Here is an 18,093-nt window from a genome sequence, read left to right on the forward strand (position 1 = left end):
CCCCTCTCCTCTCTTATATAGCCACCAGTCGTAGTCAGTTAGACCCAATTAGGAGACCGACACAGTCGGCCCAAAATAGCGGACTGGAGGTCGGTCCCAAAAAAAGCCACCGATCACACGTTAGAACCGTGGCACAAAGCCATCTAGGATCATTTGGGGCTCCAAACAGGGCCCCGCCACCCGAGAGTGGGCTGCCCCAAGAAATGGTCTACCTACCCTCAGTGCGGTCAGTCATGGGATGCCTTCCCGCACTTGCATGTAGCCTAGTTGGTAGTGTGCCAACTCTATCTAAAGTCGTCTATACATCACGCCACACATGGCCCCAATCTGGTGTCCAAACCAGGACCTACTGGATAACCGAGCTACTCAAATGTGTTATCCTCATATGGGGGGCTTACAAGTAGAGTTAGCTAGTTCCCACATAGTTACATAAGAGTGGAGCATTGATATCTAACAATGACCTCCCAACATGCCGGCAGCAAATTGTCCACCATGGTAAGCAGGAGACTCCCACTTTTTGCGGGACTTCCATAGTTGTTTTTTTATAATGTATGGACTTGGGAATATCTTTTGAACCTTCTCCACTCAGCCCACTCCCTTCTTCACCCCTTTCCATTCAACCACTCAGCCCCCTCTCCTTCCACTCAGCCCCCTCTCCTTCTACTCCCTTCTCCACCCAATCCTTCCACTCAGCCTCCTCTCCTTCTACTCCCTTCTCCACCCAATTTCCTCCCCTTCCACTCCCTTCTCCACCCCCTTCCACTCAGCCACTCAGCCCCCTCTCCTTCCCTTCTACTCCTTTCCATGTGACTTGATGAAGTGTCATCTGACGTGGCATTCCCATTCCCGTTCCCACGTTCCCCCTTCCCGAAACGTTCCCGTTCCGACCCCCCTGTTCCCGAAACGTTCCCGTTCCCTGGTAACTATGCTCTTCAATAGAGCAGGATTGATAGGCGAAGGCCAATAATTGCCAACAACATTGTCCGAATTGTGGGATAATTTTGTTCCAATTTGTTGGGACTCATGTTATTGAGATTCAACGGATACAATGTGTCATCCATTTAGTCTTGTTCCAAAAGTATGCAAACTATTCCAAGAATAAAGTCATCTGTCTTTCTTAAACATGGTTGGTTAAAAATATGAATTACTCAATATAATAGTCGATGCTATTCCACGTTTGATTTGTGTAAAGTTTTTCTTACAATCTTTGATATAATTGAGATGTTGATCTTTCATTACATATTTCTCGAGAGGTGCCCTTACTTTCATGAAATTTGCAAAAGCATAGTACAAAAATCAACCATTTTGAGCAACTTTTAGGATTGCTTTAAAAATCGGCACTTTGTTCTTGCTTGCTTCTAGTTTAAAGGCTCAATTTCCATTCCCTTTGATGAAACAATGAAGCCAAGAAACTTGAATTTTTGTTTATACCCATTTACCGATTAAATTAGACAATGAGATTGTAGTTTTGAAGGATGCATAGCATTATCATCAATAGTCTTTTATTCTCTTCCCATGAATTTTTGTGCATCAGAGTGCCTTCTTTGGAAGATTGCCTTCTAATGTCCATCTTTAGGGGTCTGTTGACAAATGTAACATCTTGGTGTTGTCACGCGAAAAGGTTTAACCAAGTCAAATAGGCTATTTGGATATAACTCAATGATCACTTTTATTTCTTAAGCTTATTATAGGGATTATATGAGTGAACTACTCTAAAGTTGTGAGGAAGCTACGTGTATAAAGAGTTTCATGTTGGAAACACCCCTTCTAAATGACACAATGTGGTCCAATACCCACTCTGGCAATGAATCACTCCATCAAGTCCCTTCAAGCAAGCAACTTTCCAAAACAAGTCAAGGATCTCTCCATCATTTGCTTGACAAATTTGCACCTCCAATATCTCCGAGTATTCCCATCATACACATCATATCACACACAACCAAATCTAGTTTGAAACAATGGTACCTAGCTTTGAAATATTGGTTCCGTCAATGATCCAAGTCACCAAGGCAGTGTCTTCAAAATACCTAGGCACCACATCCAATCATCTCCTTTACAAGATAGGACAAGACAAACCTTCCAAAGTAACCCAGCATCCAACCAAACCATATGTGTCTTGGATCTTTATTCCCTTCACAGAGAGATCCTTGCTACTGCTCCACATTGACCACTAGTAAGAATCGCTCCAGCTATCTCTAGCATAACAATACCACACATTGGTCCTCACAAGCATGATCGCCCTCCTTCAACGTTTAAGATGCCACACCTCCATCTATAATGCTTTAATAGGGTCACCACCTCGTTCTTCTAGCATCATGCAACTGGGTCTGCCCGGAGAATCACATCCACTCATCACCAACTTGAACTTATCTTTGTCGGTGATCTCCAAGGTAACCTTGCAACAAGAGACGAAAGCCTCCACATTGAGAGATCCCCCTCTATCCACTCTGAAGTCTTTCACCCTTCATCCTTCAACCAGCTGAGAATTCATGTACAAACAACCATCCCATAGCAAACTACTGAAATCTCCAATGAAGTATATTGAGAATACATACCATGGAAACTTTGCATGATATTGTTTGCCATTACAACAAGACAAGTACCTCCCAAAATCCAATATAGACCTTTATTCATCCTTTTCCTAGTGAATTCTGATTTACCTCCATCTCTAAGTGAGCTTCTCTGACTCCCCTCTCACCAACCCATTGTGAGCCAAGCTCCGCTCACTAATGGAAATGCTCCATCAAAAGGATTCTCTAGAGCATCTACCTAGATGAATCCAATAACATTTCCCAAACTCATCCTCTAAAAACACAACATAGTGCAGTTTCAATCTCACGATAGTCACTCATAAGATTGAAAACCATAAACTCCATCACGCATAGCAGGGACTAGCTACTATGACATCCCCACTGACGTCATCAGCGCCCAATAGTGGGTGTAGACCATAGTATAAAAGTATGCTCTCACACATACAAATTCGAAAGAAGTCTTTGATCTTTGGTCCTCATACTGGCAACTGCTGTCCTCCAACTCTAGCACCTTCCTAGTACGCCACCCTAGAACACAAGTACCACCCAAACAAGCCATCCTCCCCGAGCACTTCAAGTACCTCCAACAAGTTCATCCATAAGTCACCATCTCATCGACTAAGCAAATGAGAAGGCCATTCTCCAAATGACAAATGACCACCAATATCTCCCCTTTAGAAAATCAAAGAGCCAAGATCCTGCCAAGGACCACGAAACCAAGATCTGTTCCAACCAACTTTCACAATCCACAGGCTAGTTCATGGAACCGTGCAAGTGAGATCTTGGTAGATGCTCCACATATATTTCAATTGGTAGGAATCCATACAATTGATTTTGAGACTGTAAGTTATCACTTGATCTCCAATGGATATATGTAGACTCCTCCAATACATGGCTACCTCAATCTCCACTTGGAAGGCTTTAACTGAATCACCCCTTCTAACTTCCAACGCCTTGGACCTGGGCCAACATGGAGGAGCCTCCTAATCACCTACGATGGTGAACAACTTCAGCTATTTGAAGGCTTCACCACCAACCTCCGATGTAATCTCGCAACAAGCACTAAAAGCCTCCTCAATGAGAAAGACCAATTCATATAGGGAATGTGCTGATCGAAGGCTATATCCAGAGATCGAATGGTAGGCATAGAGCATTTCATCATCCGAAAGCCAACTACCTCGCCAAGATATACATTGCAACAAGGATTGAATTCCAAAAGGTTCCTTGGAGAAGCCGAAGCCTTGCTCTTAGGGGTATCCTTTCTGGCCAGTGCACATTGCTTGCTCGCAAAGCAGGTTTGTATAGAAGGTTTTCACCCTACATTCTGCAAACGCTTAAGGCACATGTACAGATGCAATGAAGGGTAGAAAACTGAGAGTAATGAAGGCTGATGCTCAGGCTGAGAGAAGATGGAATGAAGGTGAATAGGGGCTTATATAGGCTGCTGACATCCCCTCTGCTTGTTATAGACTGACACGAACAAGTAGCTGTTATACCTAGATGAATCCAGGAACATTCCCAAACTCATCCCTTAAAAATACAACATAGTGTAGTTTCAATTACACGATAGTCACTCATAAGATTGAAAACCATAAACTCCATCACGCATAGCAGGGACTAGCTACTACGACATCCCCACGAACAAGTAGCTGACCTGGACTAGATGGCCAACCTGAATTCTTCCTCGACCTATCTGTCGGGTGGCTCACGTTAGCCTGCACATTTCAATATGTGCAGCTGCTGATTCAGCAGGCTATAACAGTCCAGCGCTGTATAACTGCTCCATCCAGCCGGTAGCTGGGTGCTGTGCCTGCTGCTGATGTGCCCCACAGGAGATGTAGCAGACTATGTGACTGCCAGGTGGAACTGTCTGTGGCAATGTGCTCCTATGGCAGCCATGTGGCTGTTATCCACATGTTTGTTGCTCCTGCTGGCAGGTAGGGTGCCATGCCATGGGCTAAAACATGCTATGACATCAGGACCCAAGCCTAAGCTGCTGCATGTATTAGAACATCGCCGCAGAAGGGAAGACACAGATCAACCATTTAGGGAGTTTTTCTTGCAATATACCTAGATGAGTCCAGGCACATGCCCAAACTCATCCTCTAAAAACACAACATAGTGCAGTTTCAATCTCATGATAGTCACTCAAAAGGTTGAAAACCATAAACTCCATCACGCATAGCAGGCGGTTTGTCTTGCAATAAGCAGAAATGACAGCCTTGGACAACATCGACCCTTGTAGTAGCTCAAGGAGAAACTTAAAAAGAAAAACTTGAACATAACGAAAAGCAAAAGGTACATAAGCAGGAAAACAGAACTACTGGCAGGAGTCATAGTAAGTTGAAAAAGGACTCAGCTGACCAGACCAGCTAGCACCCTGTCCGTCAATTTGAAAAAGTGTTCCATATATACACCACAAGAATAGCTTTCAATCAATTAATAATTCATTTTATTTGAAGAAAGAACTCTGTAATAGTAAGCAGGAGTGCACCCTCAGGTTTTAGTATTCCCTTTAATGACTTAAAAAGATATAGTATCTATCAAGTTTGAGATAACCTATGTTTTCCAACATCATGTGAGAGGTTATGTATTCAAGCATTTGGTAAGCTATCCCTTCTCATCAAGCAGCAATACATGTTAGCACATGCAGAAGCCTAAATCCTCCAAAAAGGAGTCTGAGAAAAAAACTAAGAGAGATGCATCAAAAGCTCTGATATACTATGAAAAAAACTCCTCAGACAAGAAATTTAGTAGCACATCTTAATTTGTAACTGCCTTATTTCCCAGCTACATGAGCTAAACGCGTGCAGCACTGCTAACTTTTGCTTACCGACGTGCTCCTCAGAAGGTACTTCAGCCCCATTCAGAAGAGTGATTATCTTCTTGACTTCATTTATAGTTCCATTCTACAAAACAAAAAGGCACCTATATTAGTCAAAACTACAAGGGCACTCCAAAACGACAAAAAAATGCAGTGTTTTGTCTGTCTTAACTGTCAACAGGGAAAATAATAATTTTGTAATTAAAAGTGATCAGTCAGACGTGCAGATTAAATGAAGCATAATGGAAACATTGGCTAACTAAAGTAATCAGCTATACTGACATGTGCATTAAATGAGCAAAACGAGTCAACAGCTCTTTCCAGTTTCAATAAGATATAAAATCAAGACCAGTAATGAATCAACTAGACATTCTTCACGTCTTTAGCATAATGCCCTTGGCACTTCAGGTATTGTTCTCCTCCTCTCTGCTGTTCTAAATATTCATTTATATTCCAGAAGCATGTATACCAGGTTTCATTGTGTTGCAAATCAAAGTTCGGCTGACTCCCAGTCCTCGACGGGACAGCTACCCCACATTTTGACAATGTAATTGCTGTTCTAAATATTCATTTAGATTCTAGAAGCACATATACCAGGTTTCATGGCGTTGCAAATCAATATTCGGCAACTTGCCTCTTTCTAATCCTCAAATCCATGATCTTCACTGCAGACATATCCATGCACACTTAAAGTATGCACCTAGAAATAGCCCTATTAGCAATGATTTTTCTGATCAATAGAGGTCCTTCGTCGTAGATTATATTGACTGTCACAATTCAGAGTTCTTCTAATCCAGACTCGGTCATCCTAGTTCGAGAAGAAAGACGTCCGCATAGTCACAAAAGCATGTTTCACGCTTTCCTGTTTGTCATCCTCAAGCCCAAGATCTTCGACGGAGTCTTTTCCAACTACAAAAAGTAATGCAACTAGAAACAGCTCTGCCAGTCATGGTTTTTCTTGTACTTTCATTTCATTCACCACCGTTCAGATTTTTATGATTACTTCCTATAATCCAAGATCGGCCATCTCACACTTCTTCAATACGTGGACCTCACTTCATCGAACACTTCTCCTTCCTATTTATACTGAAAGCGCAGTTCTAGAAGAAAGACACTAACACCACCATAGACAAAAAGGCATGTTTTATTGCATACCCAACCTTTAGAAGCATATGCATCGAGACATGGAGCTTGGACCAAAAAAGAAATGTGTTCTGCTTAGGCACTTCAAGGTCCACCTATATACCTTTGTAAGACTAGAATAAGTCCAATCATACAAATTTAGAAACATCACTTCAGGTCCGCCTAGCTTGAAACATCAAGATTATTCCTTCATAAGTGGATGTATATCATACAAAAACAAAGTTATCCTCATCTCTACTTCCACTGTCAAGCAGCTTGTATTGGAGGAATTGCACTCTTTGCTCATGGCAGGGACACATTGGGCTCAACAAGACTCATGAGAAGATTTGAGATAGCTTTCTGTAAAAGCACAGAGGAGGATAGCATGGACTATAACATAGGGGGTGTTTCCTGCTGACAGCGCGTCTTGATATGCAAATCAGGTCTGGTCCAAGCTCTCTCAATTCACAAGGGAAGGAGTCACCCATGTAAGGACATAATGGTATGAGCCCATATAAGCTTCTCCTACAAATTAAGGTTACCTTCCAGATTTGCAAATACGGAGACCAGGATACCACGCATAGGGAGGCATTGACCAAGATGGAGACCTTTTGCAGCTGGCCCAGTAGAATATGGCAAGGGAACGGCAGAGGAAGAAGTATGCTGATGGCAAGAGAAGAGACGTGGAATTTCAGAAGAGAAACATCATGCACTTGAAGTAACAACAGCATAGATATGCTAGAGTGGAGGAAGCAGTAATCCCAAACAAGCTCACATGAATATGAGCCCTATAGGGGAAAGTTGAACCTCTGGCATATGAAGTAGAGCTTTCCACCTACGTCTGCATTTCACTTCTCAAGACACACCTAGGGCTGTCCAGACTAGATGTCTACAAGGGGCTTCCTCCTATGGATGACAAGGACCACCTACGTCTGGCATATGAAGTAGAGCTTTCCACCTACGTCTGCATTTCACTTCTCAAGACACACCTAGGGCTGTCCAGACTAGATGTCTACAAGGGGCTTCCTCCTATGGATGACAAGGACCAATACAATGTATACCAGAAAATTTAGAAACTTGCTACAGAATTCAAAATCAAGTAACTAGGACTGCCAGAACATTATGCAACTTGGGACCAAAACTCTATGGCTGACCAGTACCCATCTTTGATGCCTACCTGCTTTGACGTTGATTATTGGGGCTGTTAATAAAGTACTATGCAGACACATCATCATTGAAGACTAATTTGCTCGGTGCACCCTGGATTGATTTTTCTACCTTCATTCTGCTTCTATGTTGGCATTTTGAAGGCCAAATCCTTTCCTAATCAAGGAGGGCTAGGAACATTAAGAATTTCTCTAAGCGCAGGAGTTGGCCCTCAAGTCTACCACCACAGCGCAAGTACTAGGACCAACATTGGGCTATTCTTGCAGGGTAAATCGTGGGATTGCAAAATGGCAATATTCTAATTGTCCCATGTATATATGTGATAATCAAACAGTCATGCTGTGCAGCTCCCATGAGTCAGGTGGCACATACATGTGCAGTGATAACAAGCAATCAGACTATGCAGCTCCAGCAACCTTACACCAATGCTGCATATATCTAGATGAATCCAAGTACATGCCCCAAACTCATCCTTTAAAAACGCAACACATAGTGCAGTTTTAATCTCATGATGGTCATTCATAAGGTTGAAACCATAGACTTCATCACGCATAGGGGGGAGTAGCAACCTTACACCAATGCTGCATGTCAGCTTGAGAAACTAGGGTTTATCGACCTTGAACAAAATCCTAAAGAGGGCAGAGTTCTCGAATGAGCTGGAGGAAGGACTCATCTTCAAACAAAAGATATTTTAATCACCTTCATCAATCATCAGTGCATGACATTCAAGATCTACTGATTCTCCCTCCACCATACAGGAGGACATCATGTCACGTCATTTCCAAGTCTTTGTAGAGTCGCACTTTTTATGGGTCAACAGATGAAGGGACATGATATTGCAATGTTCATGGATATGTGTGATGGTATTTGGATGCCCAGTTACTAGTTCAATGGATCAACCGGACTCAAAATACCACTTTGCTACTATCACTGGCAAGGCATAGCATTGTTGGAATATGGAAGAAAGAACTAGAACTAGAAAGATGATATATGGTATATTGATTCAGAAGCATCTATCACATGGCACCACATGGAGAGTGGTTTGATGAGATGACTCCTGGTGTGCATGGTTATGTTTGCACAGGAGATAATACACAGCATGACATTACACACAAGGGTGTTGTGCCTCTGGTGATGCATGATGGTCAGACCAAGAAGTTGTGTGAAGTGTTGCATGTGCCTTCGATCACCAAGAACTTGTTGTCTGTTGAACAAATGGCTGAGCAGAACTTGCAAGTCCGGTTTAATAAGGATGGATGCTTCATTGAGGAGTTTGATAATGGCTGCAAGTTGATTGTGAAAGGGAAAAGGCAAGGAAGAAATGTTTACTTTAGATACAGGCATGCCGGAACTAAAGGTTGCCATGTTTACCCATGGTACACGTGTTGTCTCTAATTTGAAAATTTGACACAAACGCATTGGTCATATTAATATTCAGAAGCTGAAAAATATGCAGCATAAAGGCATTGTTGTTGGCCTACCAAAGTTTAAGTATAATGCTTTGGAGCATGTATGTCCTGCATGCCAATTTGGGAAGCAATCCAGGTTGCCTTTTACTAGGCATATGTGGGAAAGTAATAGACCCTTGCAGTTGATTCACACTGATCTCTGGGGTCCAGCTCAAACTACCTCGATGGGAGGTTCATCATATTATGTCACATTTATTGATGATTTCAGCCGGTATACATGTACCTATACCTAGATGAATCCAGGAACATTCCCAAACTCATCCTCTAAAAACATGGCTGTATTTTTTGAAACATAAGGATGAGATCCTACCTACCTTCAAGCATTTCAAGCAACATGTTGAAAAGGAGTTTGGGTCATATATCACATGCTTGAGATGAGATAATGGAGGTGAATATCTGTCAAATGAATTTGATGACTCCTTGGCCTATCATGGGATTAGACAGGAGCTTACATGCCCATATATACTACAGCAGAATGGAATGGCTGAACATAAGAATAGGGTGATTGGTTCGTCTGGTAGAGCCATGTTGAATGAAAAGAGCATACCTGATTATTATTGGGCAGAAGCACTTACAACTGCAGTATATGTGCTGAATCGCACTCCTACTGCTGGCATTCATATGCTCACACCATATGAGAAATTGTATCGACGGAAGCCTGATGTCAGTCATTTAAAAGTGTTTGGCAGCTTGGCATATGTGCATATAACAAATGAAAAGAGACGGAATTTGGATCCCAAAGCTGAAAGATGTGTGTTTATGAACTATGCACAAAACCGGAAGGGTTACAAATGCTACAACCCATCGACCAAGAAGACTATGGTGAGTCGGGATGTTTTTCATGAGCTGGAATCTTAGTATGGCAAGCCGAAAGTGGCTGTTCCAAATGATGTATCTGCAGGTCATGCATATGATAAAAATCAGCAAATTAGTACATCCATATCTGGGCCTACATCTACTCGTTCTACTACAATGAATCCTTGGTCCGGCAGGTTACGCAATTCCACTGACACTACTATGTCAGTGAGGGGGAGAGATAAAGGGAAAGCCAAGGTTGTTGAGGTGCTTTCGCAAGCTAAAAATGATGCCCCTAGGCCGTCAAATTGTGGCTATGATTCATCATGTAGTGACAGTTTGGATAGTGAGCTGGGTATACCATCTGTGTCTACACCTGGAGCCAAGGGAAGCAGGTACACACCTCATGAACGAGGACAGTCAGTCACTCCAGTGAGAAAGTCACAAAGAGTCAGGTATCCTATTGACAGGTTAACTTATAGCGGTTATGCTACTCGGCATTATACATATATGACAAAAGTTATGGGACATACTGAGCTAACTATCTTTGGTGAGGCTATGCAACATGGTCATTGGTGGAATGCCATGGATGAGGAGAGGGATGCTCTTGCCACTAATCAGACTTGGGATTTGGTGGAGTTGCCTGAAGGCAAGAATCCTATTGGTTGCAAATGGGTCTACAAAGTAAAATGCAAGTCTGATAGATCAGTGGAAAGGTATAAAGCAAGGCTGGTTGCCAAGGGGTATGCACAGCAGTATGGGCTAGATTATGAGGAAACTTTCAGCCCTGTTGTCAAGATGGCAACTGGAGTTGCCTGAAGGCAAGAATCCTATTGGTTGCAAATGGGTCTACAAAGTTAAATGCAAGTCTGATGGATCAATGGAAAGGTATAAAGCAAGGCTGGTTGCCAAGGGTTATGCACAGCAATATGGGCTAGAGTATGAGGAAACTTTCAGCCCTATTGCCAAGATGGCAATGCCAAGATGGCAACTGTGAGAACTGTCATAGCATTGGCTGCTGCAAATGGCTGAAAATTGCAGCAAATGGATGTCAAGAATGCTTTCCTAAATGGTGACTTGTTGGAGGAAGTCTATATGGCTCAGCCCGAGAATTATGTACACCCTGACTATCCCAACTACGTTTGCAAGTTGAAGAAAGCTCTTTATGGGCTGAAGCAAGCACCTAGAGCATGGAATGAAAGGATCAGTAGATACCTGTAGGGGCGTGGTTTTGCAGTTAGGAAGGCTGATCATTCACTGTTCACGAAGAAGACAATTGCTGGATATGTTGTGATTATAATTTATGTTGATGATCTAATTCTAACTGGTAGTGATGATGATGGCATTGCTGAAATTAAGAGCAAGCTGAAAATGGAGCTTGATATGAAGGATCTAGGGGACTTGAAGTTCTTTCTTGGCATAGAGGTGTTGAGAACACTAGATGGCATTGGGCTTATGCAGAGGCAGTATGCCTTAAATATGTTGGAGAAGTTTAGCATGAAGGATTGCAAACCAATGGATATCCCCTTGGATCAAAACTTGAAGATTATGGCTGATTTTGGAGCTGAGATTGATGACATTACCATGTATAGACAGATGGTTGGAAGCTTGATTTATCTGACTATTACCAGGCCTGATTTAATATATGTTGTGGGACTCATTAGTCAGTTTATGCAGAAGCCACGGAAGCCTCACTTAGATGCAGTGAGAAGGATTATGCGCAACGTCAAGGCAACATATCAGTATGGACTCTTTTATGAGTATGGAAAGGATATAGAACTGGTTGGATACACAGATGCAAATTGAGCAAGATGTGCCTATGACAGGAGATCCCCACCAGTGGTTATGCATTCAGCCTTGGAAGTGCTATGGTTAGCTGGAGTAGCAAAAAGCAACCCATAGTGACATTGTCTAGTACAGAAGCAGAGTGCAGAGGTGCAACATTGGCTGCATGTGAGATTGCTTGGCTTCAGAAGCTTTTGAAGGATTTGAGACTGCATGTGGAAAAACCAGTCAGACTTTATTGTGATAACATGAGTAGTGTGCAGTTGGCAAGTAATCTGGTTTATCATGCTAGAACTAAACATATTGAGGTACACTACCATTTCATCAGAGAGATGGTGTTATCAAAGAAGATTGATCTCATACATGTAAAGACTGAAGATCAGGTTGCAGATATCTTTACCAAGTCCTTGGGTAGAGATAAGTTTACATACTTTAGAGAGCTACTTGGTGTTATGCTCCCTACTTGAGCTTGAGAGGGAGTGCTGGGAATCAAGCTCTCGGTTATTGTTCCAGTTGTGTAAGTAGGTAAATAAGGTGAGTCACATTGACTCAACCATAGTTAGTTCTTATTTACTATGTATGGGTGTGACCTTAGTAGTGTTCAATTGTATTGTATGGGGTGAATATGGGATGATTGTGGAGGAGACTGTTGCTCCCTCCTGGTTGCTTCCTATATCTCTCTTCTTGTTTTTCTTAGTATCAGGGAGGTATTATATTTCCCTCACAAGGGGTAAGTCTATATCAAGATAATTCCAAAATCATGCTTAAGATCATCGCTAGAGAAAAACAAACGGTATCAACTCGCATCCCACAGACACTGTCAATGCCCAGTCATAGGCACGTCTTCTTATGGAGTTTCTAACAAAGTTTGGAAGGTCAAAAACAGACTAAGAATGATGGAGGCTCACGCTTGAGGAAATTCTCCACTTCAGTTGCAGTAGGAGCACATAATTAATTCAAGTGTGTTCCCCAATCAAAAGGTTCCAAGTAGAACTTAACCGTGAGAACTTGACAACATGCTGTGACTATTGATCTGCACAATGTGGACTTATACTTCACGAGCTCGTTCTGGCAGCTGAAAACTCTCTCTCAAATATATCTACAGATCCATTTTTCTTTCCATGAAGGTACCTCAGGCGTTGCATATAGTTCAGAGGACGCCCACGTTGTAAGCCTATTCAGATTGGAAGTAGCATTCTGTATTCCAGGCTGGCGCAACCAAAACATACCTACTGGCCGTTGCTCCGATAATTGAATGTTGGCTGATTCACCTGGATACGGAGCATCTAATCGGAAACGGTCCAAAACAAGTACACGTCTGTGCGGTCCAAGTACATGATCGGCAGTCTGGTTGATCAGCCCGGTCTACTTTCAGACCATGTCAATAGAGGGCCAAAACATACAAGGCACTTGAATCCCTTGCAGAAATCAGCTGCTGTGCAGCTTTGGAGGCCAAAAAAGTAGTAGAAAGGCTAGCTGGCAAGTCGAAGACTGCGGGGCCAAGAAAGCACGGGATGTCGTGATAGGAAAGGGGCATGTTGGAGACAGTTGCACGTAAGAAATACGACCTTTTCAAGCTTGTTTCCCCTGTGAAACATACACTTTACTCGGAAGTTCTGGAGCTTACCATCCGATCGAAAGGCAACTCTTCGCGTATCAGAAAATTTAAAGTGCGACAATCAGTAGATATGCTGCAGGCGAGGTCTTCTTTGAAATCCTTTTAGCAATTAAGGATACGACGTGACAGCATAAGGGAACAGCTCTTTTCAATCAAATCCAATCACAGGACTGATCTTTGGTAAAAATCAACCCCACCCAAGGTTCAGAAGTTCAGAAGGTACACTTTCATCAGAACAGATTTCACCGTACGATTCAAAATGCACTCCAAATAAATAGTCGGAAGACCGAATCGAATTGCCGCAGTACGCTTAACTTTCAGCATGTGTCCAAAACAGACGAGAGGATACGAGTAAGGGAACTACTCTTGCAAGGTTTCAAAGCTAAGAACCGCGATGCGACAAGGAACGACCGACTAGAGGCGAGGAAGAGGGAGTAATATAAGCCAAGAGAGAGGGATTCCAAAACAGCAATATCGGTGCAATAGAAAAGAGGAGGAGAGATCGTACGCATTTCCAGTTGCCTCCGACGAAGAACTTGCGGCCCATGGCGAGGGAGAGGGAGGGAGGGAGGGAGCAGGGATTAGGGCTAATGGAAGCGAAGCAAGCTACAATGGCAACACCATGAAAGCTTCAAGAGCAAATACAAACGACAGAAGAACAGAGCAGAACAGAGCAAGTGGCTACTCTGAAGAGTGCCGACGTTTCAAGGGTTACGATATAGTAGCGGATTTTGCCCCCTTCTCAATCCCATTGCATTCCCGATTTGACGTCCTCTAGGCCTATCCCTCTATCCTTGCTTCACACCATACCTTAAAATCCGTTGGTCTTTTCCTTTCCCTGTGGTGGTGTTGGTTGTGGCCTCCCAATCACTCGCCCTTTACACATCATCCCAATATCATCTCTTGCCCCACCATCCATATCTCCTCACCTCATCCCGACATCTGGTTCCAACGCTTGCCTCTCTCACTACCTCCTCCAGGATGTTCTCCAACTTGCTGAATATTTTGCCTGGCCCCAATAGGGCTACGACAAATCGCTCCACTATCAAACTTCTCATTGGTTCTTTCCTTTGATTTACTCAAGTGCAACCCATGAGTTTATAGAAGGTAGCGTATAATAGACAAAGATAACTCATCTATAAGCAAAAGGGTCTAGAGGAGGGCGGGAAACCTTGAGTAGAGATCATATAGTAGAAGGGTTCCTTTAAGAGGCGGGTAAACTACCACCTTGAATAGAGATCATATAGTAGAAAGGCTCCTTGAAGAGATTCTTACCCTCACATAATACAAATATGTAGCTTGCATGTGACCTTTTTTTGTTTTAGAAACACGAATTCATAGTCATACACTTCATCTACATTTTGTTGATCCAAGATCACTCCCCTCCACACATCATCCCCCCTCTATGCACTATATCTCTTTCCACCATTTATCATTGGTTGCCTAAGGCCTCTTGTAGCATATTCTCCACCTTGTTGAATATTTCACACAAATATCAAGTTTCTAATGCCCATTCACTAGTTGCTTCCCTCTAATTCACTCGTGTAGCCCATGAGTACCCATAAGGCTCCTATACAAGGTAGGAGTACAAATCATCCAGTAAAATGGCTCCTTTGAGAGATTCTTACACTCACATAATTCTATTATGTAGCTTGTCATTATTACCATGAGTGAGTGTGTGACCTTTTTTTTTTAACGTTAAACATGCTTAGGAATTTACAAGTTGTAGGCTTTGTCTACATTTTACGTAAAGGAGGAGGAACTATAAATTTTGTTGCGCTTAACTCCAATCTCTTCAACATCTCATGTAAAGGAGTCGTTGTCGTCATAAACCTTGCTACACTAAACAATAGACCTATATTAGGAGTTGATTTTCATACATTCCCATACCTGTCAGGAGAGGAGCTTACGGAGTTCATGTTGTATGAACGTGAGCTCCCAAGAAACACCTACGCAGCCCTATTCTTAGGTAAAGGATTCTTCCTCCTCGAGTGCATTTCTAAGGAGATTCGCAATGATTTGTTGGGCCGCGCGTTCCAATTCTCTGGTGCCCTAGTGTTGGTGTTACCCTGGAGCCCGGACTTCAGCATCAACTGACACCTCCTAGCAACCCTGCTACTCGTTTGCACTGTAAGAGTGGCAATTAATCCCACCTACGTGCTCTGCGGATGCAACTTGGAAGATACCCGCCACCTCCTATGGAGATGCCCAGTGGTGTGAGAGGTATGGAGGGAGATCGAAGTGGTGGTTAGAGGTGTAGGATTGATGTCAAAATTTGGATAGGCAACCAATGGCGCCTCCCCTTACTAGGCGATACGAAGGGCCTCCCTTCCATGTTGGTTATTAGCTGGCCGTACCTCCGTGCAGAAGTGATTTTGGGAGCATGGGAGATTCATAGCAAAAACTCCTTCCAACACAGAATCCAATGGGTATTCAGAGTACTATCGATGATTGTGATGGTGAAAATGCTTCTTAGGGACTTTAGCAAGGTCTTCAACATGCTGGACCTAGTAGTCAGTCAGGCAATCTGCGAGGTCAAAAAGCGAGTCACATTAGGCTAGAAGGTCTTTTGCTCTTAGCACAGGCCTAGGGAAAACTCCCCTATAGGCTGAATTTTGTACGGGGCTTTTGAGGGTCTAACCCCCCCTCCTTTTGATTAATATGATTCGGCAAGTTTTTTTTTTAAATTAAAAAGAAGGTAGAGGGGTCGTCTTATAAGAGGCAATCAGCCCCTACTCGTTTGCACTGTAAGAGGCAATCCCTTGAGGGGGGTTTGTTGGGGTAAGTATGATCAAGGGCTTGCTCTATGGTGCATGTGTGCATCTAGGGGAGTCACATGTGTGTTTGTGTGTGTTGTAAAGGCACATCAAGTGCTATGATGTGTCTAGTGTGTGACCTAAGTGATGATGTAAGACAAAGGCAATCCCATTGATGTAGGGGCTGATTGCCACTATGTAGGGAAGGTATTACCTTCTCCCCTTTTCTATAACAGAGAGTCCTCTCTCTCACAATCATAATAGAGATCTACCATTTTTCTTTCATTGTGCTCTCACACCTCTTGCAAGATGCATCTATTCTATCCTATGGCATCCTACAGAGATCCACCATCTTGCTCGATGATGCATTGCAAGGGTTCGAGGCCTTAGCATGTGTGGCCTGTCCATCAGCATCCTAGATTCCTCCTTGGCCACCTTTGTCCTCAAGCATCTCCTCCTTATCACCTGCAACCAAGCTGGTATTGTGTGATTTGGTTGGGTAATTCCTTGCGATGTGGCCCAGTCTTTTAGAGATGTAACATGCATCTGAAAATAGAGAAAATTTGAGATGCATGTTACATCTCTAAAAGACTGGGCCACATCGCAAGGAATTACCCAACCAAATCACATAATACCAGCTTGGTTGCAGGTGATAAGGAGGAGATGCTTGAGGACAAAGGTGGCCAAGGAGGAATCTAGGATGCTGATGGACAGGCCACACATGCTAAGGCCTCGAACCCTTGCAATGCATCATCGAGCAAGATGGTGGATCTCTGTAGGATGCCATAGGATAGAATAGATGCATCTTGCAAGAGGTGTGAGAGCACAATGAAAGAAAAATGGTAGATCTCTATTATGATTGTGAGAGAGAGGACTCTCTGTTATAGAAAAGGGGAGAAGGTAATACCTTCCCTACATAGTGGCAATCAGCCCCTACATCAATGGGATTGCCTTTGTCTTACATCATCACTTAGGTCACACACTAGACACATCATAGCACTTGATGTGCCTTTACAACACACACAAATACACATGTGACTCCCTTAGATGCACACATGCACCATAGAGCAAGCCCTTGATCATACTTACCCCAACAAACCCCCCTCAAGGGATTGCCTCTTGTGGTGTCAAGGATACATCTAGTCTCATAGTTTCTCATGCCATCTCATGGTGGTCAAGGATTATGGCTAGGATCTCATGCTAGCAAGGGTTCCCAAGGGTGTGAGGTTTACGGAAATGGGATAGTCAAAACACATATCACATGGTCTACATCATATGATGACCAGAGGTGATTTACATATTCTTTTTGGAGTACTACTCCACGCAGAGAACCTCAAAATTTGACCAAGTGATGATAAACAAAATGACAAAGTGCCTAAAAAGCATAGTCTTCATCATGTGGAGACTCATCAAATGAAAGTAGAATGGCAGTTTCTGACTTTGTAGTTTCTTCCTTTTTGCCTCTCCGAAGTTCCATGTGCCTTTCTTCTTCTTGAAGAGTAGTAATAAGACCTTCAAGAGTAGGATTAGGAAGATTTTTCAGAGTGGTAACAACATGATCATAATCTTCAAGCATACTTTTGAGCAATACTGCCATTGCATCATCTGTAGTGATTGGAGAGTTGATAGAAGCAAGTTGAGTCATGAGACTCTGCATATAATTGACATGGGCAATCAAAGGAGTGCCACTAGCCATCTTCAATTCAAAGAAAGGAATCTTAAGTGACAATTTTGAGATGTGAGAGCTAGCACCAAAAATAATGTCAAGCTTCTGCCAAGCTTCAGAAGGAGACTCTAAATCAGAAATGTGATGAATATAGTCATCTCCTAAGCCAAGAGCAATGATGCCATAGGCTTTCTCCTCTCTAGTCGGATCTCTTGCCGGATGTGTTACAGCTGAGGATTCTGCAGCATTAGAGGTTGTTGAAGAAGTAGTTGAACCAGGTTTGACAAGCCCCCAGAGGTTTTCCCTCATCAATGCAAACTTAATCTTCGTCTGCCATGTGTGAAAGCCTTTACCATTAAA

General features: G+C 42.9%; 1 protein-coding gene across 1 annotated transcript in view; it reads right to left on the minus strand.

The window, feature by feature from the left end:
* TPI (triosephosphate isomerase) overlaps positions 1-14,024 on the minus strand; it is a 28,211-nt gene extending 14,187 nt beyond the window's left edge. The window contains exons 1-2 of the mRNA XM_087383541.1: positions 13,820-14,024; positions 5,365-5,440 (exon numbers count right to left, since the gene is read on the minus strand). Of these exons, the coding sequence (XP_087239667.1) occupies positions 5,365-5,440; positions 13,820-13,858 (115 nt within the window). The 5' untranslated portion in view covers positions 13,859-14,024. The remainder of the gene's footprint in view (positions 1-5,364; positions 5,441-13,819) is intronic.
* Positions 14,025-18,093: the final 4,069 nt, after the last annotated feature.

This window comes from Dipteris shenzhenensis, chromosome 13 (genome assembly GCF_047967505.1).
Source record: "Dipteris shenzhenensis isolate YYH24624 ecotype China chromosome 13, Dip_SZ_1.0, whole genome shotgun sequence".
Lineage (NCBI taxonomy): Eukaryota > Viridiplantae > Streptophyta > Polypodiopsida > Gleicheniales > Dipteridaceae > Dipteris > Dipteris shenzhenensis.